The following is a 26,155-nucleotide window of genomic DNA, read 5'->3' on the forward strand; positions in this document are numbered from 1 at the left end:
CTTGCGACAACAACAACAACGACGACGACGACGACGCGCTGCCTTCGGACGCATGCAGCAGCCATATCCTTCACATTCACTGCACTCTCCAGCTCGAGCCCGCCCTGCGTTGGGCAATTGTTATCAGCATCTCCTTGTCTGTACGCTCATTAATTCGCATTTCAGTCTCCGTTGCTCCCCTGGTCCCTGGGCGCTGTGGCCATCTTGAACCAAAGCTCCGACCTCACAACAAGTCATCCCGGCCACCCCGCCCATCGCGATCTGCCGCCAAACATTTCACTATCTACGGCTCTGTGATGCGCCACGTCTCCTGCTGAGGGTTGCGTAGACATTGTTTGGCCCTTTTCGCATCGAAGCCTGCCAGCGCGCAGTGAGAGTCCAGACAAACCTCCTGGAGGCCCACCTGTCACCACAATCACCATCGTCATTCGAGCTCACCGTCGCATTCACCTCGATTCCCACTCCTTTTGCACTCTCACCAGGCCTGCGACCCCACTATCTTTATCACGCGACTCCAGGCAACTATCCTCCCGCTTCGACACCCTCTGCAACACCTCGCTCGCTCACCACTCCCACCAACCGGCGCATCACGTACGATCATAACACGGCGCATACAACAGCATGGCGCGGCGCGGCGCAGTGAAGGAGTCCACAGAGACGGTGCATGACGATGGGGCTGCGACACCAACGTTGATTTCACCACCTGAATCGAAGACGCCGCCAACCGCCACGCACAAGCGCAACCAGAGCCTTAGTCGCAACTCAGAGCTAGTAGATGCATCGGCGCTGTCAAAAGCCTTGAAGGAATTTGAGCAGGCTGGCAAGGCTCGAGAGCGAACGCCGATTGCGAGTCCCAGCCGCAAGAGGCCGCGGATACAGGGCGACAGGTGAGTGTGGCGACGTCATTGATCATATGACGCAGGCAACTGATGCAGATTAGATTCATCCCCAATCGTGCAGGTCAAGATTTACAGGCCAGCTTCAATTTGCTGCACGACGATGCCTCACCGGCGACACCATCAAAGTCGAAGCGAACACCACACAACGAGCTGCACTTCCAGAAGAGTAAGCATTGGCCCGGAATTCTGCTGAATTGATTGATGGCTAACCTAACGATTAGCTGAGGAAGCCAATCGGACGTACTCCGCAGTTTTGCGCCAGGAAATGTTCGAGGACTCGGTACCACAAGTTCTTTCACAGCGCTTGTCTCCCACAGACAGTGGTACCATGCGGTCTGGTGGAAGGTCACATACTCCACCAACGAGAACGACGAGTTCACTACCTCCACCGAGCGGCACTCCCTCGACTCCCCACAAGAACCTCTTCTCCTATTCGGGGCAGCCAACACCTTCGAGAACTCCATCGAGTCGGCATGGTGTGCTGAATCTGAATGCGCGTGCAGATATTTACAGTCTATCACCTATTAAATACAGCAGTCAACGCATGCTGCTCAGCCCACAACGAGCGCCTCGAGCTGTATCCAAGGTCCCTTACAAGGTCCTTGATGCGCCAGATCTAGCCGACGACTTCTATCTCAATCTCGTCGATTGGGGGAGTCAAAATACTCTGGGTGTCGGTCTTGGATCCTGTGTTTACATGTGGAATTCGAGTAGTGGGCGTGTCACGAAGCTCTGCGAACTCCAGGACGATTCTGTTACCAGCGTCAATTGGATACAGCGTGGTTCACATATCGCGATCGGCACAAATAAAGGCCAGGTACAGATTTGGGACGCGCATACTCAGCGCCGTCTGCGAACGATGATGGGTCATACAGCTCGAGTCGGCGCCCTTGCGTGGAACGAGCACATCCTCACCTCTGGTTCAAGAGATCGCATTATTTACCACCGCGACGTACGGCAGCCAGATCAGTGGCTACGGAAACTGGTCGGGCACAAGCAGGAGGTTTGTGGGCTAAAGTGGAATCACGAAGATCAACAGCTGGCGTCCGGGGGTAATGACAACAAGCTGATGGTCTGGGACAAGCTGAATGCTGAGCCCACGTACAAGTTCAGTGAACACCAGGCTGCTGTTAAGGCCATTGCTTGGAGTCCCCATCAACGTGGTCTTTTGGCTAGCGGTGGTGGCACAGCGGATCGAACTATCAAATTCTGGAACACGTTAATCTCGTCAAACGGCCCCTCAGCTGCTTCCCTTGCTACAGCTTCGGCAGCAGCGTCCGCCTCGAGCTCTGCCAATGTCCAGACTTCACCAGCAGCACCTGCGAATCTTTTACAGAGTCTGGACACGGGTAGTCAGGTCTGCAATCTCGCTTGGTCGAAGAACAGCAACGAGATTGTCTCGACACACGGCTACAGCCAGAACCAAATCATCGTCTGGAAGTACCCGAGCATGCAGCAAGTCGTGTCATTGACTGGGCACACATATCGTGTGCTATATCTTGCAATGAGTCCAGATGGTCAGGTGATAGTCACGGGCGCAGGTGACGAGACGCTTCGATTCTGGAACGCTTTCAAGAAGAAGGAGCGCACAGGAGGGCTCAGCAGTATGGACAGCTGGGGCGTTATCAGGTGAGCTTACGCTCATGAGCGTTGAGTCTGCCATATAAATTTTGTTACAAGCATTAGGGAGGCGTATTGGTGTTGAAGGACGCCGATACCACTACATCTTCAATCTCTTGCGATTGCAATTGAGAGCATCTGGGTTTCGTCAAAAGATGGGCGTTATGGTTTGCACTTACACTGGGCATTTATGCACTTGAAGAATCTTGCGCTATTTAGGGACATCTGAGGTCCTATCATGAGGGGCGTTCTTGCATTTGGGTACATAGCTTCTGCGGCTTTTGCTTGCAGGATCAGGCATCCAGGATCCGGCCTGCTGGCTCTCATAATGTTCACGACCATGACTGTACCATCAGATTACCACGGATACTTTACCCTCATATTGTGACATGACAGTGGGTTAAGGAGGGTGGCACTGCAGATTTGAAATGTTTACAGATCTACCGATAGGAGTCGATTGCTAACACAGCCGCTGCCATCAGCCAGGTGTGGTCAATTGGACGCTGCCAGGGTACCGTTTGTGGCCTTTCGGCACAACTATGGTATGTGGTTAAGACTTACAGGTCAGCCTGACGGCACCACCTTTGCCTTACGCCACCTTGGACGAGGCATAGAGTCATGCCTACCTTCAGGTATTGCCGAACTATCTTCTCGCTTTTTAAACTGCAAGGTTCGCTCTTATATACCAGTACCAAAGCTACAGTGTCTCTGGCTGAAAGCAACCACAGCAGAAGCAAGACAAGCTCATGCCGAGCAAACCATGGTCAACAGGACGCGACTGAGATTGCAGAGAGGGGTCCTAAAAGAGCCGGCTATCTATGTCCCTTTTCCTGTCTTGCTAGATGTTACGCACCATATGTCTTGTGTAACAGTCCGGCTCATGCAACATGAACTCCACTATGTCGGAATGCTGCTGAGCACAGCACAGGCTGCATGTAATCAGATCAAGCTACTGATAATGGATCTTATGGGAGTGGGAACATCCAAGGGTTCAACTTGGTGGTCTCTGACGAAGTAATGCCGTGTCAGGTGTGGCGGCCTCGCAGCGCCACAGGAGGCAAATCTTTGAGTATTCAGCCACCATGTTTCCCTCTTTCGTCATGGACATGCTGCTGTCTCAAGCTATGACTGAGTCTGGTAAATGACAAGGTCCATCTGCTGTGCGGACTCGACCGACAGAGCGCCCTCTCAACTTGCCTACACCCATCCCCGATTGCAGCACAGCGCCGCTGGTATCTATTCAACTTGTTCGAACACTTGCCCGAGCTTTGATCATGGTTCTTATGTCGAAAGCTACCAACGGCGTCGCAACACGGGCGGAAGGCGCTCTCGCCCACTGTGGTAGCGGGGTTGAACTCTCGTACATCTGTCAAGGACCTGCTTGCTCAAGCCTCGATGTCAGTCTCCAGGATATCGTCTGTCACAGATAAGGGCGTAACACACTCGTATGCTCGAATGATTCAGATGCCAACATGCAGAAAAAGCGAGCGAACAAGGTGTGGACGGAGAAACCTTTGCAAGTAACCTGATAGCTGGTGTCGTATCATGGGTGTGGCGAGGATATCTAGGAGGATCCGGTCCCAAGACTTTCGACCCTGAGGTCCTGAAAAATTGTGTGGCATCTGTCTACAGCGCCGATCAGCTGCTACAACCAGCGCTGCAAATGATCGCCGTCTTTGGCGGGAGCATTCTCTGTGACTACATTGTCAGTAGATCATATCCCAGTGGACAAAACCTCCTCCCGGAAAGCTGCGATCAGTTGCGGAATCTGGTGGACAAAGGTCGATCAGATACTGCAACAGTGAAAACTCCTGTTGCCACTGCGGCTGATCCTCCAGTCTCCAGATTCGGGTCCCCCGGCATATTTCTCCCTGTGGTGTCTTCAGGTGCTGAGAAATTGAAAAAACTCATCTCCTGTTCTCCTCTACATGGATCGGCTTCACCAGAGACAGTGTCTATAGGAATATCAAGGCTAATCACTACATCCGGAGATACGCCACCTTCGAGCGCATCGATTCCCAGTCGTCTCTCATCGGCCTCATCGCTTGTGGAAGGTCTAATTTCCCCTGCAGTCCCTCCACTCGCATCGGGCTATTTTGGGCTGCCTCAGCCTGAGCTGTCGACTCTTACGACGGCTGCATTATATCTGTTCCAGGCATCAGGGCCACCAAATCAACCAGATGTTCACCCAATATCGACCGAGCAAGCTCTCAATGAACCCTTCACTGCATCACCAGTAAAAATGGGTGCTGTCACTGCAATTTCACCTAGTTCTATCGAGCTGCCTATGTCCGTTTCATCGGCTCTCACAACGGCTGCTCCATTGCTCGTCGAATTTGCAGGACTGTCAGATCCACTGGATTCCAACTCACACTCCTTTGGGATAGCCACTATCAAATCATCGTTCACACCACCAGCTCAACTTGGTAGCCTTAGCTCCGCCTCGTTTGGTCCCAATGAAGTTGTTGATATCGATCCAGTTACGAGCAGACCGGCCACCCCCACCATGAAGACGGCTCCAACTCATTCATCTGAATCAAGTCAGATTACTCCAGCGCAAAGGGCGACTTCTAATGCATCATCAGAAAGCGGTCTGTCGAATTCAGGTCAAGTTACAAGCTTCCAACAATCGGCAGCTGAAGAGAGTTGTATGGCCGTGTCATTTGGGCCGGTTCAAACATCCTCATCCGGACTATACCAAGCTACACAGGGCAAGGAAGACGTTTGAAACATTTTAAACCAGAGCGGGGTGTCAAATTCACTTCTGTTGGAGCAATCTTTAAGTATCAGTCCTTCCGTAACGGCGATCAGGTCGACTGCTGGTAGCTTGCCAGCGGCTCAAAAGCTATCATCCAAGTCACACCAATATTCGTCCACCCAAGAAACAATCGAAATCGTTAACGCGGAACAGAAAGCGAGCGCGGTAGCTGCTTCTGTGGCCATTTCATTCTTGACCGCCTGTACGTTGGCAGCCTCCTTGTCGCTTGATGCGGCATCGAAGTCGAACCTGGCACCACTGACGCCGATTTCCAATCCGAATCCCGTCGCTACAACAGAATCATTAGGGTTCTGTAAAGGAACAGTAGATCCGGTACCAAACCTATGGCCAGTGACATCGCCGTTCGCCAATAGTTCAACTATAATCCTATTATTCGAGGGACCCAGCAGAACCTCTATGAAATCTACGGCTTCTCGCGGCTCAGCCAGCGAGATTATTTCTCAATCTTTAGACCCTGCTACGGGTGTGTCGTCCAGCGCTTTCACAAGTCTATTCTCAAATTCGCGCTCGTCCGTTTCCAGAAGTTCGTCGATCCAGGATGAGTTTACAGCACCCGTCTCGTCAGGCACCTCAGCAATCGCATCTGCCTCATTGGAATCTGTTCCACCATGGAGCCAGTTCACTGTCTCTTCCAGCACTTCGAATTTGTCCCAAGCATTAGTGTCCCAGTTGCCATTGGCCAACATCAGCATACCTTTCGGGAGTCTTAGATCTGGCAATTTTGCTTCAAGCTTGAGCAAATCAATGCAGTCGACTGCTGTACCTTCAAGTTTCCTGCCCTTAGTTACTACTGTTCTGACGTCGTTTACCGGGAAATACGCGCCCACTGAGCCGACCACACCTTCGGTAGCCAAAGTCAACTCAGCGTCATACTCATCGCATACACCCCTTGACGCATCTTCATATTCGATTCTGACCACATGTTGCGCCCAAAGTTCGAGCACACCCAATTTCTGCCCAGGCATAGGGTGCGTCAGCCTCACGACGAATCACGCGCATTGTGGCGCATGCAACCAAGCCTGTATACATGTACGCGATCAGGAAGCCTGTGTCTGCTCTGATTTTTCGAGTACACATGAGAAGAACGGATGTGCAAGCAATTGGGGTCCGGTCGAGCCTACTGGCTGCCCACCCAGCTTACCACATGTATGCGATGGTGTCTGCTTCAATACCAAGAGTGAGCACAACCATTGTGGAGGCTGTGCCAATTATTGTAGTGGGACATGCGTCGCCGGAACCTGTCTCGTGTTGTCAACTAAACCACCTCCGCAGCTAGCCTCTAGCGGGCGCGTGGTAACCACGACGAGCCATCTTCCAATCATAACGCCAGCGCGACTAACTTTAACATCCACGGCTCAGCCAGTGGTAGCTTACGTCTGGAGAGGTCTGGCTAGGTCTCAACAAGCCTGAATTTGTACATGTAGACACTATCCTTGGTGGACCTCGCCGTGTGCCGTCTTTGCTTTTTTTGCGTTTGTTCTGAGATTAATATAGAGAAACTTCGACGAAAGGACACTAGTCTAATATACAGCAAGACTACTTCCCCGTCGATTTGATTGGGCCATGGAGGATAATGCCATATGTCGTGATGTGATTTTGCATAGCCGTCAGGGACGACTTGACATAGATGAGGAGAAAGTCCCGAAACTACCGGTAGCCGCCGGTCGAACAAGGATGTCATTCTGGAGTCTGAACAACTACATGTGTGTCGGCGGGATTAAAACGGACCCTGTACCACAACGTCTATCCCGACCTCAACCCTAGATGTACGACGCGCTGCGCTACAATGATGGAGACTGAGGCGCAGCTGAGACGACGGCGGCCCAACAGACCGCTGCCAACGGGGTATTTGGGCACCACTATACCAAGGTCACTTGAACGCCGATTCATACTCAAAGCACATTATTCGTCAAAAAAATCTGGAAGTCGCGGACGGTACCCCAGACAGCGCATTGTTAGGGCTGCGCCCGCCTGAGCCGCTTCTGGCCCAAATAATGCGATTAAGCCATCGCCCAACTCCGCGGTCAAGTCCGCAACTTTTCCACAGAAACCTTCAAGGGCGTCCTCGGCCGTGAGCGATATTCACGCGCGCATGCTTAGCCACGGGCTTTGCTCCTGTGGATGTAAACCTTCTGCGCTCTTGCCACTATGGTGACACGTACAATCCACTTCGAGGCCTTGTCTGGGCCATGTTAAGCATTAAGAAACGCCCAATCTCGACAAAGATAGCCCTCCCCTGTCCAGGGCGTATTGCGTTTATCTGCCCATCAACGGCTGGTGGCAGAGGATCAAGGGGTCGGGGTCGAACAACGACATGTGCGATGAGAGGCTGTCTTGAGTTAAGCCCACGATGCATTACATTATCGGGGTCACTAGTCTACCGTCAGTCGGTGGACTTCCGAAAAGCACCGTCCATATGGAATCGGAGGTACCAGCAATTAGGCTTAATTAGTGCGAACTACCGTTCGTTTAGTGTCGATACGAGGCGAACGACAACCTTCGGAGGTTTGGCAGCTACTAGAATTCCCACAAGTTGAGGCTCGTGAGAGAGTTGGAGTCGCATTCGGTGTCACGCACATGCACAGCATCTTGCTCACAGATGCTTTCCGCTTCCGCGACAGACATGGCACTGATCCACATGGCGCCCAAACCTATCCCGGTCCCAATCACGGAGGGCAGTCCGATAGGTACTTGAGCATCATGACGCTATGGGGTCGGCCGCTCACAAAACGATTCGGATTCACAGCTCCGCAGCCTAAATTCCACAGGGGAGAATCGGAATTTAAGCTCCTTCTGACAACACTCGGAACCGTTCTTCCCTTTCGCCAAACGCCTACGTTTCGCCAAACAATATGGGCGAACGAAGCCGCGAAAAGGCAGATATAGCACCACGAAAGCGAGCGCTCATCAGTTGCGATCGATGCAAACTCCGGAGAGCACGTTGTATTCGCGACAAACCAGACGAGCCATGTGCGGACTGCAACTTGAGCGGCGTGTTGTGCGAGTCGAAATTGCCGAGGAAGCAGCGTGTCTACGGAAGTGTTGAGACTCTGAGTCTACGGTACAGAGCACTGGATTCTTTAGTCAGAGGCCTTTTCCCCCACGAAAATGTCCAGGATTTGAACACACTGTTCAAGCTGGCAGTCGAGAGGAACATCTCCATGCCGGCCAACGATGACTACAGGCCAGCGGAAATCTTCAGCAATTCCACTCAGCACCGGCTATCTCAGGACTCGCAACAGCACTTGCGAACGTCACAATCTGCACAGCAGACGTTCTCACCACACACAGGAGATTCATCAAGGTCTACTGGCAGTAGTGCGACCTCTTCTGTCTCCACAATCAAAGAAAGCCAGCACAATCCCTTCGCTGAGGTTCAGCAAACTGGACGCAGCAATGAAGCGCTGATACCAACACGACATGGCGTGCCGCATTACTTCGGACCCTCCAGTGTTTTCCGTTTCGCAACGACTGTCCGAGGACTGGTAGCTCGGTGCAAGGCTGCCCAAGGAGATTTCCCGACGCTTCGAACTACTGGCTCTGATCAGGATAGGACAGTGTCGGACCCACCATTACAGTGTACCAGTACGAATCCTTCAGATGGAGAGTACACAATGGGTGGCCCTGAAAGCAAAGATTCACCAATACACCACCGGCAGGGACGAAAAAAACGATCCAGGACGCAAATGGAATCGACAAACGACTCGTGTGAACACTGTAAAGAACAGAACCTGGACACCGTCGGAGATCTGCTACCCTCTCGGTCACTCGCAGATGCGCTGGTGTCAGCGTACTTCGACCATGTTCACATTTACTTGCCGCTCTTCCACAGGAGCATGTTTCAATTTCGACTAGAAGCGACTTATTCCAGGAGATCAGAGTCTCTGAAGAACAATGCTGACATGGGCTGGCTCATCTGTCTGTGCTTAGTCTTCTCGTTTGGCTGCCAGCAGCTTCAGGAGCACGATCCAGAACAGTCGCGCAAATTGGGGCTGAAGTATCTCGGCTTCGTCAAGTCGTGCTTCCGATACCTTCTCATGACAACTTCGATCGTCAATGTCCAGGCGTTGGTACTTCTCAACATCCACCACCATGCTGTTGGCCAAAAGAGCAGCTCTTGGCTGTTGATCGGACTGGCTGCACGGATGGTAGGTATTCTCTCCCAGAGCTGTAATATCGTACTTACAAATGCCTACAGGCAACCACAATGGGCATGCATCGAGATGTTACCAATATGGAGTTCGACCCAATAGAGCGAAATATCAGGAGACAGGTGTGGTGGTCGATTTACAGTTTCGAGCGGATAGTGTGCAGTATACTAGGGCGGCCGTCAGTCATCGATGACCGGGAGACATCGACGCAAATACCTGATGCGCCATTGCTCGAGCAGAGGGGCGCGTCCGCCGAAATGAAGGCCCACGCCTACCAACTCGTACGAATGTCATACAAAATCCGGCAGCGGGCATATTTCGACTCGGAAAATGCTGAGGAGAGGAGTCCTTCCTTGGCTATGGCCGAATCCTTGCTGCGGGAGTGCAACGCTTTCATCCAAGCTATCCCACCGAACTTTTCGTTGAACAACTTATCAACGATTCAACCGGAACCGAGGACAAGAGTCCTCCTAATGAACGTATACTACTACTACACGCGGTGCATAGTATCGCGAGACTTCTTGGTGCAGAAGGTCGAAAGAAACATCGCATTTCTCGAAGGCAAGCCGGTGCCATACTCTGAGGAGCTACAAAGAACACTCATACTGAGTGAAGACTGCGTTGATTCAGCTCATCAAAGCTTACAATACATAATGGATAGCGCAGATATAGGAGTGATTGGCTACTCATGCCTTGATCTATTCTTCGTCTACCACTCGATTCTTATAGTGTGCGCCGACTTCCTTGCGCGTCCGCGGACGCAACATGATGTTGCTAAGGATGTTGAGCGCAAGGAAACGGTGCGTGCCGTACTAGACCGCACTCGCGAAAAGAAGTTGGCTGCCACGTACAAAATCCTGAGCACGATCGCGCTACAATTTGCGGCCATAACCGGCGTGACCGAGGATCAAGGACCAGCATCGATGAGTACTGGACAGGAAGGAGAATTCGGGTTCGACGAACAACAAGCAGACCTTAGACACGACGAAACATCGCAAATTCTGGTGGATATGTCAGATGTTCAGGAAGACTGGTTCATGAATGCATCGACCAACCTCGGCTTGGATTTCTTTGACCTGCACGAGGGCCAAGCTACGCTACCGTTGCACACAGACGCTTCAACCTACCCCGAGCTGTACGACACACAGCCCATCCCCAGCGAAGTCGATGATTGGACATCACGATCATTGAAAGGGATGCAAACGCTCTGAACATTCGTTACCATAACATCGGGCCGGGGCTGCTACATGCGTAAGTCAACCACAGACTCCAGAAGGTTATGTGGTTCTGGACTCTGGAGGACCCACGATGAAGATGTCCAGACTGCCACATGCGAATCTGACCAGGTGGCGCACATAATTAGGAACAAAATACTCACACATCTTGTTCGACATGCCAAACTACATGACGCTGTGATGCACTGATATTCGAGAGCTTGTGATGTCATGGTATTGAAGCCGCACTTGTCTTGCTTTTAGCCTAGCGCGATCGTGGAGATAGTCCTCTCAGATCTGAGATCGAGACCCGCTTGCCGTATCGAGATTCTCATGACGCAGGCATTCGACAACTCTTTCGTCGCTGCTGTAGAAACAAATACATGGCATGTGCGATCCATGCGTTTGCCCTCATCAGTGATTGATTTCAATGCCACAACCGCGCGACACAGATCCTATCTTGCCAGTTGCAAAGATGGCGGCTCGACCTGGAGAAAAGAAGCGTGTGCTGATTGTCGGCGCTGGTGCTGCTGGTATGTTTTGAAATGATAGAATCAATTGATGCAGGGTCTGACAAAGCTGTCAGGCATGTCATGTGCCCATCACCTCGCTGAGCACCCCGACAAATTCGATGTCACCCTTATTGATGCCGTCAACTACTGTGGAGGACAGGCCTTCTCGATTCCGCTCGATAAGGAGCGCCATGGAGCCAGCTGGTTGAACCAGGGTGTGCAAGGTGGAAGCTACATCTTCCACCACACCATGACCATGTTCGCACGACAAGGACACCGCGCCGACCCCGTCAACCTCCATGTTTCATTCGGAAAAGACGACATCTTCTGGACCAATGTTTTCCCCACTGATTTGCTTGCACGGCACCAAGCGGAAATCAAACGATTCAAGCGTATGATGACGTTCTCTCGCTGGTTCGAAGTCATTTTTGCCCTGATACCCATCAAGTACATGTTCAAGCTCTGGATGTTTTCGGAGGAGTTCACCAATACCGTGGCCATGCCTATGATTGCTCTGTTCCTTGGAACTGGAAACGAGACACCAAATGTACCCTTTATCGTTCTTGAGCGCCTTTGCACAAGTCCAACTTATGGTCTATGGTACCCCCCGGATAAGCACAGCATTGCGAGTAATTTACCGCCCATGGTTGTGTTCCCGAAGTTCACCGAATTCTACGGAAAATGGAAAGATGATCTGATCCGCAAGGGGGTCAATGTCAGACTTTCGACTGAAGTTACAAGAGTAGTTAAGCGAGATAAGGATGGTGTGATTGTAAAGATCATCAAGCGTGCACCAGTCCCGGATGAGCATAACCCTAACAGTGCTTGGGTGCCCAATGACCCTGTCAATGCCGATGCGAACGCAAAGGAAGAGTCTGAGCACTACGACGAGATCGTTCTCTGCGTCCTGTAAGCTGGAAGACTCAACTCAGTGTGATCGATGCTAACACGAGATAGCGCCGACACAGCTAAGCGCATCCTCACACCATGCGCCTCTCTTCGCGAGAAGAAGGTCCTTGGTTCCGCAAAGTTCTCCGACGATATCACTATTACCCACTGGGATAGCGAGTACATGAAGAACCACTACGAGAATTTCTACGACGACAAGAAGGCTGTCTCCAGTCTCTCTGGTGTCGACCAATCGCAAAGATTGAAGTATGCAAAGGAGTCATTCAAGCCCATGTACTACATCAAAATGTACTCTCAAGACCGTTCGAAACTGGAAATGTGCTTCGACTGCACAAACTACCAGAGCCAGTTTCCACCAGACGTTCCGTTCGACAGACACGTCTTCCAAACCATCTACCTGAACAAGCACCGCGACGGCCACCTCTGGAGCAGCGACGAGATCAACAAGGACAAAATCATCCGTCAAGACTGGTGGCACCAGCTCTGCCACTCATGGACCCACTACCTCTTCGTCGTTCCCTGGATGTGGCTGCTGCAAGGCCGCAAGCACACTCGATTCGCCGCTGCCTGGACGCTCATCAACGCGCACGAAGTCGCCGTCATGTCCGGCATCGCCGCTGCCGTCGACCTCGGTGCGACGTACCCCGAGGATCTCGAGCGCGACAAATTCGCTCTCCTGAGTTTCCGCCTGTACTACCTCCTCGCATACGGCAAGTGGTACAAGAGGCACGCAACCAAGACGACAAAGGAGGGCCCTGGAAAAGATTGGGCAAGCGGCTGGTACGGCAGTGTGTACAGAGGTCCTGGAGTCGGCACCACAGACAGGAAGCAGTGGAGAGAAGAGAACGACATTCAAGGCGATGGTCCTGCGTACGACTGGCCCATAGACGCTGGTGCGCGTCATAGGGTTGGAGGGAAGCCCGGCACTGGTGATGGTGGCAAGGCGTCGCAGGAGGGGCTTGTTGCATGAGTGATATATATACATGAGTGATGTACGGATTAGGTTGCATGTAATTGACCGAGTTGCACATGAGAACCGTTCGAAATGATACGACAGCTGCTCTTGCTGGGTTCTAATCGGTCTGATCGAGTTCATATCCAAGAGCACATGGCAGGCATGAGAAGCAATCACGAGCAGTCATGCCGGCTCGCCTCGTCCAGGGTATCAAGAATATACATTCATTACAGAAGAGCTCATTAGCCGCAGCGCGACGCAGATACAGCTCTAGGACAGCCTGCTGCGTCTCGCAGTCGCCCAACATACCAACACTGCTCGCAATGCCCTGCGCGCAAAGTCCAGCAGCGTCTCCTCCTCGCTGCTTCTCAACAACAATCGCTAACACCTGGTCGCTGGGCCATCTTCAAGCCGTCGACCAGAAACAACAAAGGAACAAACTCTTCAGACGCGCTAACAGTCAAACCAATAATGCATTATGCACAATGCCAAGCTTTGCAGCTTTCGAAGAGAACCGGCTCCATTACAAGACCCGAGAACGCCCGTCTCTGGAAAGTAGAGGATGGGAGAGTCATCCGCGCCCGAACAATCCAGTAAAGATACCCAAAGGTCGATAATGAGATCGCGTAAAACAAAGTAAAAAAGTACAGTAAGCGGAGCTTTTCGTGCGCCCGTGAGGTCATGCATCAGAGGTATCGTGTCCATAAGGAAATACGGTAACGAGGGAAGTCTTGTTGCTTAGGAAAGTGTGGTGACAGACTTGGAGGGATGCTTTTAGGTGAAGCATACTCGTGTTTGACGGAGGTGGGGTATTGACCGTTCAAAGGATATTTAGCCGAAGCTCATGTTAGGTGCTCAGTCGTCGCCGTTGAGCGAGCGGCCCTGATCGCTGGTAGGTGGAGTAGTCCTCAGTTGCGAGGAGCTTCCGAAGCTCGAGAGTTGTTTGCCCTGCTCTTCATGTCCTTTGGGCTTTCGCTTGAAGAAGTTCTTAAAGCGCCCAGTCGTATTCTTCCTGCCAGGGCTCATACCTGTTCCCGAATGCGCATTTGGATCTGGGTGTGACGTGGGACCGTTCAACATCGACTCCTTGGGCGCGCATAGAACGTCGTGGTCACCGTTCCTAGCGTCGCGCGTCGTGCGCCGTTTCGAACTCATCTGCCGCCACCAACTCGGGTCGCGTGATATATCGGACCGTGTTGCACCGCTCTCACCACTCATCTTGTTGCTTTCCCACTGCTGCAATTTCGAGCCTTCAAGATTGCCGTTAGCGCCTTGTGAGAGATCTATCTCCGAATGGCTCTGTGACGACGACTGCTGGACGGGAAAGAGCTCGACGACTGAGTAGTAGTCAGTACCAAGGACGTTTCTCGGCTAGTCAAATGTACTTTGATGCTTACCTTGGCTGCGTCTGGCGGGAGCAGGAGCCGTCACTGGTCTGGCGTTATCTCTGTCCTTCTTCTTGGAGGGAGATCGTGTCAGCGTGTCCTTACGGTCAGCTTTTGAGCGATCTTCAACACCAGCATCCGAGCCCCTCGGTGTGCCATCGCCCACATTTGGCGTGTGTGTGACGAGTATTGCCGTGAGGTTCGCATCGCCACTGCCCCGCCGAGACAAGCTTTGATTCTCTCGTGAGGCGAGTGCTACCGCAGCAGATGATCTGCGTGACCCTTGAATCCCACCATGAACCGACCCATTCGAGCCACGGCGACCAGCGTCTTCTTCAGCTGCTGGCGGTGTAAAAAGAGCGGGGTTCGGCTTGTTGGGACCACCAGAAAACGGACTCGGCGTAGGGTCAGCCGCAAATGATGCTTGTAACAAGTTGAGGTTCATGGGTGTCTTCGTCTTCCTTCTTTGCTTCTCTTGGTCGATCTTGGCCTCCCAGATCGCTTTGTTGGTCAGGATCTCGTCTACAGCGAAACGCATGGCCGGAAGGATGTCAGTCACAGCCTCGAAAAGAGGTCTCGCGAAAATGTTCATGAAACCGATCTGCGACTCGCCGAGCTTAATGATATCGTCGTGGACAGGCGGTCCTCCAAAAAGACAAGATGGCATCTGCAACTCTTCTTCCATCATGCCTTGGTTACTAAACTCGTCCGTGAGGATGTTTGCCCATTTAGCAGCAGTCTCGAATTTCCGTGCCTGAGTTTAAAATCAGCAATGTTTCGAGATGATGAAGGAGCCCAAAGGTGGTACATACGACATTGCAAATATCAGCGCACTTGATCAAAAGACCACAAGTTAGATCCTTGTGCTCTTCGCGGACCTTGACACTCCAACTATCGGTGACTCCTTTGTCGTGCGCAACCTTCTCTTGAAGCCCTCCCAAATCGCTCATGTACTTGAAGTGCAACCCCATGTCTGTGGCAAGGATGTTATTGATCATGAGCTTGCGCATAGCAATGTCGGAGAAGACCTTCGGCCAATAACGCCTGAGAATCTGCGAATATGCAGCGCAGTGAAACGATTCGAGTACAGACCGGTCGTTGTAAAGCTGTGCCAAAGGCGCATTGAGTGCAACCAGGAATGCATTGTTGACGCCAGGATGACCAACATCGTGTCCAATTGCGGAGATCAGCAGCGTGAGCGCATCGAACGGCTTGAGTAGGGCGGCAATCGGTGACTTCTCCGTGGACGGGTCCTTGTTGGTTGGTGGGTAACTGGGCAAGGTGCCAATCCGCACCAGAAAGTGGAACAGTGCTTGCAAAACATCGACGACGTGACGGAAGTTGTGGTACTTGACGAATTCGTTGTAGGCAGCCCGACTGGCCATAAGGAAGACGATCAATTCGTCTGCAAGATAAGTCAGCAAGGTCATTGCAGACAGACGCTCCAAATTACCTTCAGTCAATTGCCACTGGGAGAGTTCAGGTGACGAGAGCGCATGCTGAAGCATGGCCAAGGCGGCGTAAAGTAGTTCGTCGTCGGTGAAATCGTGCGCGGAAAAGGCCCATGTTGCAACCCTATCCTCAACGACTTTTCTTCTATGCTGGTCGAGTTCAAAATCGCTGTGCATGTCAGCTTCACACCGGATCAAAGCATTTGCACAAACTCACGAAGCATCTACCGAATCTCCAACGGTCTCTGGGTTGCAGATGCCAGTCATCAGATTGGAGACCATAGCCTCACGCAAGTATGCGTATGGTTTCCCATCGTCGACGCCGACCCACGACAGCTTCCTGTTCCTCTTAGTTGTGAGAAAGCTCGCTTCTCCGCGTTGAGCCTCTTTCTGTAATCGATAGGCGTGTACCGCTAGGCCGTGCATGCGGTCCTTGGATAACGGGCTCGACAAGACGTCGACGGCACCGGAATCCAGATATTTGGACAGTTTGACAGTGTCCGTCAGAACCAGTGTTTTGTTGAGACTCGACGGAGCAGCGGCGGACGGAGTCTCGATTGCCAGACCAGTCAGCATGACGATAGGGACCACCAGTTTGGAAAAGTTCCTAGACGAGATCTCCGAGGATACGTGGGTAAGCAAGTGTGTGCCGTATGTGTCATCTGGCTCGCCCTTGTCGACCCGTATGATGCGTGAAGAGGTGGGCGAAGGTGTACGAGGCTCGCGCGACAAGCGTTTCAAGCGCAGCTCTTGATCGTAGGGTACATCGAGGATGACGAAAGTTGGTATGTTGGACTTGGTGCCATCGACAAGCTGGGTGATTTTGGACAAGCACGAGCGGCCAGAGCCGCAGATGTGGACTGAGTCATTTGTGAGTGAGGGTCAGAGGATGCACGTGAGCTTCTTACCTTCGTTGAAAACGGACAGGATGGCTTCGACGTTCGTGTGCACCTCAGCTGGCGGCGTCTTGCCCAGCGCAAAGTAGCTCTGTCCAACATTGCCCGTGCTCGTTCTCGCAATGAGGGAGTCGGACAGCGTCTCTCGTTTTACGTATTCGTCATTGGCGCGTCGGTCAACGTAGATGACGTTGCACGCGCCACGTTCCATGGTGTCCGCCTATGCCGCGGCGACCAGCGTGCACTGGTCTCCGGCTTCCGGGAGGCTGCCGCGCAGAGTCGAAGTAGGGTGATGGGGCGTGGGCAGTTCGAGAGAGGAGGTAGCAGGGGCTGATGGCAGTGCACGTGGAGGGTCAATGGCAGGCGTGACGGCAGCGGGAGCGGTCGCTGGCAGCTCTCCGGACAAATGCAGCCGCAGCGGGCGTGGCGGGCGCGCAGAGAAGCAGACACGGGCGGAAGTGCGCCCGTTGATGTGAGATGGGATTTGAAACGACGACGGCGAGCGCAGCGCTAGGGAACCCGGTGACACAGAGGGACGCGGTTCGGCGCTCTCGTGCAGCAACAGCGCACAGCAGCACTAGCGTTTGCAGGAGGTGCGAGGAAGGCGCGCACGGCGGGTCGCAACGCTGGGAAGGTAGGCGGGCGCGCAGGCAGCGTCTCAATGCGGCAGCGACGGTTGACGAGGGCGTGTGGGGGGGGCGAGCTGCGAATGCGCTGCTGGCGACGGGGGGCGCGGGGACGAGGGCGGGCGCGGGCAGCACGGCGGAGGGGGTGCAAGACGCGGTGGTTGCTGGGTGCTGGGTGCTGGGTGCTGGGTGCTGCGTACTGCGTGTCGGGGGCTGCGTGCTGCGTGCTGCGTGCTGCGTGCTGTGTGCTGCGTGCTGCGTGTCGGGGGCTGCAGGCGCGCTGGGCGTGGTAGAGGCGGCGTCAGTGTCGCAAGCAGCAGCGCGCTCGTCGAGGGCCTCCGAGCAGCATTGGGCGCACTACAGGAGCATGCACAGCAGAGGGGCGGCGCAGAGGCAGGCGACGGTCGGGGCGTGCGGTGCTGAGGGGTGGAGGGAGAAGACGTGAACGGTGCGACCTGTGGGTACGAGGAACGACTCGCGAACAAAAGCAGTTTGGCCCGCGCCCGTCTCCCCACTCACAGCGCAGCGAGGGCGGCCAGTAGTGTCCACATGGAAGCCGCGCAGAAGGCGCCAGCAGGTGTTCTCGAAGCCTTTGCCCTCCGCCGAATCCTGCGCCGGGCTGCGCGCTGCGCGCTGCGCCGGACCTGTCAGTTGCACATGTCCCTGCCCAGGCGGTCGCCCACGGCTGCTGGCCCTGCCCTGCCATGGCTGTGCGCCCGCCGAACCTTGAAGAGCCGCCTGGCCGCCTGACGTTTGGATACGCCGATGCGCGCCCCGAGCGGCCCGCTTGGGTTGCTCGACTCGACCAGCGGACGGCTGTTTCTCATTTTCTCATTTTCTCATCTTCACGACTGCACGCTGGATGCGTCTGACACCCTCACGACACCCTCACCTCACCAACCATGCTGTCCCCGCTCGTCGTCGCCACCGCCAGCGTCATCTGCGACTCCACCTCTGCGACTCCACCTGTGCGTGGAAGCATCCTGCAAGTGGCAAACGCAGAAGACGAATGCACTCTGCGACAGCTCCAGCTGCCCTCACCCACCTCACTGGCTCGCTGTGCAGATGGCGCCGGCCCGCCCAAACGCAGCTGGCATTCTTCACGCCGCTTGCGGAATTGCGAGCGAAGCATCTTGATCAACAACGCTGATCATCGCTCGCGTGTCACAACTGACAAAGCTGCGCACCTTGCGTCGACACGCGCATGTCGTCCTTGCTTGAAATGTCTATGGTGATATGATGCCCTTCTGGCCTGGCACGCCCGTGTCGTACCGATGACATGATCGTGTTCTGAACGCCGCCTGTGATTTCTTCCGCCCCAACGCCGCCTGTGTTTTCTTCCGCCCCAACGCCGCCTTAACGCCAGAAGGGCAGGTGCAGTCGTGCGCCCGAGCTGGCGGAATCGCGCTAAGAACGGAAGCAGACCTGGCCCGCCTCTCCCAGCTGCACTGACGGGTAGCAGCAAGACACCACCAACATCCGTGTGCGTCTCGGGACGATGCGTCCACGCGTCTCAGCTTGTGGAATGCTTTGGTTTGTCTCCATCCCCAACACCGTGTCCTTTATCAGCATGCCGTCGGCGGCCACACCGGTCTCTAGCGCAGTGGCATATTGCGCCTCGTCAGCAAGGCTGCCGATCGACCACCAATGCCAGCTGAATTGCGGCCCTTCGCTGCCTATTCGGAGATGACGCACCGCGAACCCCACCAGCTTCATCCAAACAATGATTGCGAGACCAGCCTGCTGAGCCACTGCCGGCACGATCCCACTGTCAGCCAGCCACGGCCACGGCAGATGGCCCGGACCTGGCATCGCGACTGCACTTTGTCCAGCTGTCCGGCGATACAGATGTCTTCCTGTGTGTCATTGACTGCGATAGGCACCTATGGATTGAAGACAGGCCCAGTGACAAGGTCGGCCATCACAATGCAATATGCTCTTGATTAGATTGCGCCTGCTATTCTATCGCACTCGCCGCATTACACACCGATTTCCTCCAGGCATCTTTCCAGCGTCCACTACCCCAGCTCTGGACTGCTCTACTTGAACTCCCCCTCGGGGTGCATGCCATCAGGGATCTCAAGTCCCTTTGTATACGCAGATTGGTTCAACAGCTTTCCCCACGTCTGCACAACGGCCGGCAACACTGTCCTACCAGCGTGCTTCGCCTGAGTGTTGGGCACTGGCCAGGGCACGGAGGTGTTCTTGTCGTTCAGCTTGCCGGCGTAGCTGACGTTGAAGAACATCTGTGAGAGCGGAACCGCGCCACTCCATTTTCGTAGCTCATCGCCCGTCTTCTCAGCAACAAACTTGTACACGTTGGCACCAACGTCCCAGCGGCCAAGGTTGTGCAGGCCCCAGTTGGCTTGAACCGTGGACAGCCCGCTGTAGTGGTTGTAGTACGTGTCGTCCGTGGTACCGACGAGCTTCTTCGGGATGGCGTCTCCAAGCAAGATGCCTACGATGCGGTTCTGCTGAGCGTAGGAGTGGCTCTCGTCGAAGGTCACAACCACGAGGGTATTCTTCACTACTCTTTGTCAGCATGGTAATGTATCGAAGCTATGTGTGGCACTATACTAAAGTTCGTATTGTCCAGCAGCGGCTCAAGGAAGTTGCGAGTCCAAGTGCCAGCAACCGTGACGGTCGTGTCGTGGCCATCGCTCGTCATGTTCGGGGTGATGAACATCCACTGCGGCAGCTTGTCGTTCTCCAGGTCGTCTTGGAACAGCGTCAAGTTCTTAATGTTCGCCAATCTTTCCGGCTTCTGCGCGACCGAATCGTATAGCACAGCGGGGTTGTGCTTGCGCACATACATGTTCGCGCCAGTCTTCGGGTTGGGGTAGGAGAAGCCTTGGAATCCGGTATACGGCATATCTGGTTCCTGTCAGGGACGGTCTCGACGCCGGCGCGGGCTACGCTCACCCTCTTGGTACTCTCCCCAGCTGATACCCTTGTCCTCCAATAGATCAACGACAGTCGAGACGTTCGAAGGGATGTTGATCAAATCGTCGTGATTGACGCCATAGTAGTCGCCAGAGACGGCAGCGGCGTAGTTGGGCATGGAAGGATGGGTTACGGCGAACTTGTTGGTCAGAGTGATACCCTTCTTCGCCAGCGCAGCCAAATTCGGGTCTCCAATCGCGAGGTCATAGTCGGTGTTCTCGAGCCAGATGATTGCGATGCGATCGAAGGCTTTGCCCTTTACCCAGTCCTTCTTTGCAAGCCCCTGTGAAGCAAGCAAAGCCAGCGCCAGGAACGACTTGGAAAGCATCTTGATCGTTGGGCGTACGTTGGACTCGACAAGAACGAAACACAGCAACGACAGACGACGCTCAAATTAGTAGAACAGTAGAACAGTGCAGGAAGACACGGAAAGAGAGCACAAATACAATCACACTCGCACGAACCAGGGCCCTCCCATTGTCACTTCAACACGCTTCCGCCTCCCAACGATCCTCGCCTCGCTCTAGCTTCCTGCACAGCATCTCCTCCCCATCCGCAGTCCGCCCACCTTCCACCTGTAGCCATCCTAACATGGACAACGTGTGCAGCCATCACCTGCCAACGTCGCATGACCCCGTGTGTGCGCCAGCCGAACTATGCGACTTAAGCTTTTCGGGTAGGTAATCAAGCCTTGGCGCCGGAGCGTGCGCGCCTGATTGGCTTTCCGCGGCTTGAGATTGGCTGCGTGGGGCGGACACGGACCGCTACCGGTACAGAGTGATGCGCAAGGCTCGACCAAGACTTTGGGGCCTGTGCGCGCGACTGCGTTGCCGCGAGCGCGGATGACGGCGGTGGTCGGTGGGAGGACGGTGCGGTGGCGTTGGGTGCCATGACTTTGACATGCTGCAAGAGGGTTCTTGAATGTTTTCAACTTCTAAGTTTTCCGTTTCACGTACTCGACGACTTGATGAATTGAGAGTGGAGAGGACGCTGAGAGTTGGATTGGCCCGAATGGACGATACATTGTCGCCTTGAAGATGCACGTGGATAAGGCCGTCAGGATGAAGGAGATTGCAAGACCTGCGCAAATGAACGAGGAAGAGCAGGTCGGGCTGTTAAGAGAAGACTATGAAGACCTGGGGTCAAGCAGAGCATCGACGGACGAGGAGGATACCTTCACAGAGAAGCCAGTAAAGCCTCAATCATCACGTCGACGATGGATCAAGAGCTGTGTTGTTGTTCTACTAGCAGTATGCGCTGTCATGCTCGTCGCACACTGGTATCGAACATCACAGACACAAACCACAGCGCCCTCCTCGACGCAGCCCAGATTGCGCCCGGAAGACGACTACATACTGGACCCGACTTGGGATTTCAACGCGTCGCCTACCACCAGAGAGTACAGTTGGATCATCGAAGACCACGAACTGAACCCAGACGGCGTACACAGGCCCATGATGCTCATCAACTCCACCTTCCCCGGCCCGTTGATCCAAGTCAACGAGCACGACGAAATCGTCGTACACGTGCACAACCGAGCCGCCAACGCGACATCCATACACTGGCACGGTCTCTACCAGAACAGCACAAATCACATGGACGGCACGGTGGGCGTGACCAACTGCCCCGTCGCGCCGGGCCACTCGTTCACATACCGCTTCAACGTCACCGGCCAAAGCGGCACGTACTGGTACCACAGCCACGTCTCGATGCAGGCATCAGACGGCCTCGTAGGCCCGCTCGTAATACACAGCCGCAACGAGAAAGACCTGCAAAAAGTGCCGTATGAGCAGGATCGAGTCGTCTTGCTTGCAGATCACTACTACGATGCCTCGCCGGAACTGCTGATGCAGTACCTCGCCCCCGGCTCCGATAACGACGAGCCCGTCCCCCCGTCTGCGCTCATCAACGGCCGCAACGTGCGCAACTGCACAATGCTTCCTGGTCGCAAGTGCGCGACACAGGGATTGCGCAGTGCGCTCTTCGACTTGAGCCCGAAAGAGACTACGCGCTTGCGCTTCGTTAATGTCGGCGCGTTCGCCGAGTTCTCGCTGCAGATTGATGAGCATGAGTTCAGTGTTACTGAGGTCGATGGCACGGATGTGCTTCCTCAGAGTATTCATAGACTCAATATTAGTCCTGCGCAGCGGTACAGTGTCGTTCTTTCGCCGCCGGTGGAGCCGAGGAAAAAGGGGTATTGGATGAGAGCGAGGATGGTGACGCATTGTTTTGCGTATGAGAATCCGGAGCTGGAAGAGGAGGTCTGGGGCGTGGTGCATTACGATGCCGGTGAAGATGTGGAGAATCAAGAAGTGTTGAGGCCACAAAGCAGAGACTGGCCAGAGGTCATTGAGGTGGAGTGTCGTGACCTCAACACGACCGCGCTGCAGCCTGTAGAGGTTGTCAGAGCGCCGGGTAAAGCCGACGATTTTATCTTTCTGAGAAGCTCCTTCCAGATCGGTGACTGGCGGTTGAGCCGTGCATTTCTGAACGAGAGCTCCTGGCGAGGAAACGCGACGAGGCCCGTCCTGCACTCGCTGCTCGACGCCGGGCCAGCCTCGCAGACAGCCCCAGCGGCCGGCTTCGACACGACCACCTTCGACTCGAAAACGCACATGGTCTACACGACTCGCGGCGTGCGAACGATTGACATCCTACTCCAGAACCTCGACGACGGAAACCACCCCTTCCACCTCCACGGCTACAAATTCTGGGTCCTCAAGCACGGAAAGGGATATGCACCGCAACCCGCCTCTTCCCCGTCCCTATACGACAGCATCGATCTTTCCAATCCCTTGAGGAGAGACACAGCGACCATCGAGCCCTACGGGTGGATGCTGATCCGTTTCGTCGCCGACAATCCGGGCGCGTGGGCGTTTCACTGCCACATTGGGTGGCACAACGAGGCCGGGTTGGGCATGGTGTTTGCCACGAGAGCCGACGAGATGCTAGCCGTGCCGGCGGAAGTCAGCGAGCTGTGTGGGCTCGACGGGGTGGAGAAGGGCATGGGTCCGGAGGACAGCTTTTGGTATGGCAAGTTCGAGGACCGAGGTCAGTGACTGCATAATGTAGAGAAATGTACAACGAGATAGGATGACGTGTTGTTCTTCGTCAATGGTGTGCTGTTGATGCCTTTGTTCTGCGGACCGTTGTGCCCCGGGTAGCTCTTGCTTGTTGATGGCGTTTGGCCCGTTTGACAAACCGTGAAGCATCTTCCTCCGCCTTGAGTCTAGAAATCCGGGAGGCTTTGAAAGATGTTTGAGCGCCTAGTCGACGAATGTTCATGCACTTTTCAGCAAGCAACAGTGCCAGCAATGCATAATGTCCATCGACGTACCGTGCCTCACTCAATCTCAGCCAGACACTATACTTCCCCCGCGCACACTCGCGGCCGATATACGTTGTGCATCACCACTCTGTATATAGCGTCTATCCCTGCGTGGTGGGACACCCTGTGTGGCGGGACGCCTTTCTATCCAGACCTTCAGCTTTAGGCCAGCGCAACTGCAAAAAGCTAAGCTTAACAGTTTTTTCTGCACATACTGTTCTTTGAGTGTGTTAGCCTCCGAGTAAGGAGAGCAAGGTGATAGACCTGCTGTTAGTTGTTCTGTTGTTAGCGCCTATCAACCCTTTGCCAGGACCCCCCTGTTCACTCGTAACAGCGCATCTCTAGTATACCTTCAGAGATGTAGAAAGAAAGATTAGATCTTAAGATTAACATATCAGGCGCTAAACGTTGGTGTAAGACAGAAAATGTGTATTCCGGCAGTTTCTCCGCGAGGTAGCAAGATTGCCAAAACTTATCTAACAAGGCGCAGAGCTCTAGCTGCTCATAGTATGCAGTAGCTTGCAGTAGCGTGTTGGGATGTCTGTGTATGTAACTGTAATAAATTTAACGCTATACTAAACACAGAGGCTGCTTAAAATAGGTGCAGCACAGACCAACAGCCTTCTAGAGGCGTCTACAGTCATGTGTGAAAACACCACACACAGCGAGAACGTGATTTTTGGAATTCGCCAGTTTTATCGCACGCAAACGGTCGCTCTCGACGCCAATCGATTAGCCAGCACCCAGCCGTAGCGCCTACTGCGACTGACGTGCCATGGCGACACTGTGGCCTCAACAGCCTCTATGGCCCACTCTATCCCGCGAGCACGCTACCCGCCTTAATGCATACCTTCACGAAGTACTGAAATGTATCAATCGCACCAAAAGCCAGCCCGTGCCAGCAGACCTTGTGAAGATCATCATCCACAGCGCGCTGACACTCATACTGAAATTTCAAAATACCCCTAATCTTAGCACGATATGCGACGCGCTCTACATCCTGCAGACAGAAACCAAGGCAACATCAGAGAATACCGCAGAGATACTTAATGCTGTCAAGACTGAACTCCACAACACCATAGAGAACATTCGCACGCTTGGCACAAGCGTGCAACAGAACACAAATACTGGGGAAGAAACAAGGGCAGCCGCCAAGGAGGCGGTAGAGGTAGGTAAAGCCAACCTGGAGATGACGAGGCAGATCAAAAGCACGGGAATCCAGACAGGTGGCGCGGTTAGCTATGCTGCGATGGCAGCTAGGGGAGCGACACTAGCAGGTATACCCAATACACAAGTTCCTAGAATGCCGTTAGTGCAGACACAACGTGAAGTTATCGTGACTATCAGAGACCCCAATACAGTACAGAGCCTACAGGCGATGAACCCGCGTAACCTCAACGCCCACGTTGAGCGCGCCATCGCGCAGAGTGGAAACAACAACATAGCACGCATCAAGGTACTCTCTTTAAACCAGCTAAAGAGCGGCGATCTCAGCATCAAGACAGCTACGAGCAAGGAGGTAGAAGCACTGAAGCAGTTTGCCAACAACTGGGTCCACCGCATCAGCAACAGGGCCACAATACGAATCACCACATACAGAGTCCTTGTACACAGCATACGCACCAGCACAATGGACATGGCCAGGTTTGAGGAGACGAAGGACTAGATACTACTAGACAACAAACTATTCATCCTGCAGGCAGAGATCAAATACATTGGATGGCTGACCCGCAACGCGCACACGAAAGCTGCCTCCAGCGTCATCATAGAGTTCAGCAAGCCAGAGGATGCCAACAAGATTATCAACAAGGGTCTGATCTGGCAGGGCGAGGTCTTTCAGTGCGAGAGATACGAACAACAGTGCCAAGTGAAGCAGTGCTTCAAGTGCCAACACTACAGCCACATAGGAACCTAGTGTAAGGCAACAACTGCATGTGGCTACTGTGCGCAAGAACACGAGAGCCAAGACTGTCTGTTAAAGCTAGATTGGACTGCTACCAGGAAATGTGCCACCTGCTGAGGTAAGCACGAGTTGTGGAGTTACTAGTGCCTAACCAGGAAGGAAGAGAAGGCAAAAGCAAAGGCCGCATACGATATGCAACCCCACTACCACCCTGTTGCAGAGACACTAGGAAGGAACGTCGCGCAGGATACATCAGCCGCCACAGCTCAGAGGAACAGGACAAACCTGGCAGTCACATCAACGCAACTAATACTGATCGCCAGAGACTAATCACAGACCCAGCGAGGACGCAAGAGGACTAACACAGGTAACACTGTTGACCTAACAGAGCAGGAGAACATGCCATCACAAACCACGCAAAGCAGCAGCAGCCAACAACCGCAGAGAAACATAACGCTCACCTGTAGAGCGCTCAAAGCGATCGGTCACATTACACAGCCCACACAGGGTGGTAGCAACCACCACATGGAAATCAACTCTAACAGCGAAGCATGAATAGACACAACACATTAAGCATACTACAG

The 26,155-nt window shown here is 53.9% G+C and overlaps 9 protein-coding genes across 9 annotated transcripts; 6 read left to right on the forward strand and 3 right to left on the reverse strand.

The window, feature by feature from the left end:
• Window positions 1-621: 621 nt before the first annotated feature.
• M421DRAFT_97100 (WD40 repeat-like protein) lies at window positions 622-2,532 on the forward strand (the record flags this gene model as incomplete). Its single annotated transcript, XM_033598463.1, has 3 exons — window positions 622-887; window positions 941-1,065; window positions 1,121-2,532. 3 exons carry the CDS (start codon window positions 622-624, stop codon window positions 2,530-2,532), a joined length of 1,803 nt encoding a protein of 600 aa, XP_033454368.1.
• A 3,206-nt stretch (window positions 2,533-5,738) lies between these two features.
• M421DRAFT_388524 (uncharacterized protein) lies at window positions 5,739-6,263 on the reverse strand (the record flags this gene model as incomplete). Its single annotated transcript, XM_033589945.1, has 1 exon — window positions 5,739-6,263. One exon carries the CDS (start codon window positions 6,261-6,263, stop codon window positions 5,739-5,741), a length of 525 nt encoding a protein of 174 aa, XP_033454369.1.
• Window positions 6,264-9,200: 2,937 nt separating this feature from the next.
• Window positions 9,201-10,660, forward strand: M421DRAFT_276 (uncharacterized protein; the record flags this gene model as incomplete). Its single annotated transcript, XM_033588852.1, has 2 exons — window positions 9,201-9,446; window positions 9,497-10,660. 2 exons carry the CDS (start codon window positions 9,201-9,203, stop codon window positions 10,658-10,660), a joined length of 1,410 nt encoding a protein of 469 aa, XP_033454370.1.
• Window positions 10,661-11,138: 478 nt separating this feature from the next.
• Window positions 11,139-13,054, forward strand: M421DRAFT_277 (FAD/NAD(P)-binding domain-containing protein; the record flags this gene model as incomplete). Its single annotated transcript, XM_033588857.1, has 3 exons — window positions 11,139-11,196; window positions 11,250-12,084; window positions 12,133-13,054. 3 exons carry the CDS (start codon window positions 11,139-11,141, stop codon window positions 13,052-13,054), a joined length of 1,815 nt encoding a protein of 604 aa, XP_033454371.1.
• Window positions 13,055-14,033: 979 nt separating this feature from the next.
• On the reverse strand, window positions 14,034-17,115 carry M421DRAFT_113464 (HD-domain/PDEase-like protein). The gene is made up of 4 exons (XM_033587223.1): window positions 16,784-17,115; window positions 16,093-16,735; window positions 15,237-16,044; window positions 14,034-15,178 (listed from the first exon to the last, which is right to left on the reverse strand). The coding sequence occupies exons 1-4, from the start codon at window positions 16,980-16,982 to the stop codon at window positions 14,411-14,413; spliced, it is 2,418 nt and encodes an 805-aa protein (XP_033454372.1). The 5' UTR covers window positions 16,983-17,115; the 3' UTR covers window positions 14,034-14,410.
• Window positions 17,061-18,085, forward strand: M421DRAFT_113448 (uncharacterized protein). The gene has a single exon (XM_033587222.1). The coding sequence runs from the start codon at window positions 17,249-17,251 to the stop codon at window positions 17,840-17,842; it is 594 nt and encodes a 197-aa protein (XP_033454373.1). The 5' UTR covers window positions 17,061-17,248; the 3' UTR covers window positions 17,843-18,085.
• A 1,351-nt stretch (window positions 18,086-19,436) lies between these two features.
• On the reverse strand, window positions 19,437-20,668 carry M421DRAFT_97104 (phosphoesterase-domain-containing protein; the record flags this gene model as incomplete). Its single annotated transcript, XM_033598464.1, has 3 exons — window positions 19,437-19,924; window positions 19,975-20,271; window positions 20,320-20,668. 3 exons carry the CDS (start codon window positions 20,666-20,668, stop codon window positions 19,437-19,439), a joined length of 1,134 nt encoding a protein of 377 aa, XP_033454374.1.
• Window positions 20,669-21,189: 521 nt separating this feature from the next.
• Window positions 21,190-23,458, forward strand: M421DRAFT_415172 (multicopper oxidase). Its single transcript, XM_033590596.1, has one exon. The coding sequence runs from the start codon at window positions 21,378-21,380 to the stop codon at window positions 23,397-23,399; it is 2,022 nt and encodes a 673-aa protein (XP_033454375.1). The 5' UTR covers window positions 21,190-21,377; the 3' UTR covers window positions 23,400-23,458.
• A 796-nt stretch (window positions 23,459-24,254) lies between these two features.
• On the forward strand, window positions 24,255-26,126 carry M421DRAFT_388533 (uncharacterized protein; the record flags this gene model as incomplete). Its single annotated transcript, XM_033589946.1, has 4 exons — window positions 24,255-25,274; window positions 25,335-25,499; window positions 25,716-25,862; window positions 25,908-26,126. The coding sequence occupies exons 1-4, from the start codon at window positions 24,444-24,446 to the stop codon at window positions 26,124-26,126; spliced, it is 1,362 nt and encodes a 453-aa protein (XP_033454376.1). The 5' UTR covers window positions 24,255-24,443.
• Window positions 26,127-26,155: the final 29 nt, after the last annotated feature.

Source organism: Didymella exigua, assembly GCF_010094145.1.
Source record: "Didymella exigua CBS 183.55 unplaced genomic scaffold M421scaffold_1, whole genome shotgun sequence".
Taxonomy (NCBI): Eukaryota; Fungi; Ascomycota; class Dothideomycetes; order Pleosporales; family Didymellaceae; genus Didymella; species Didymella exigua.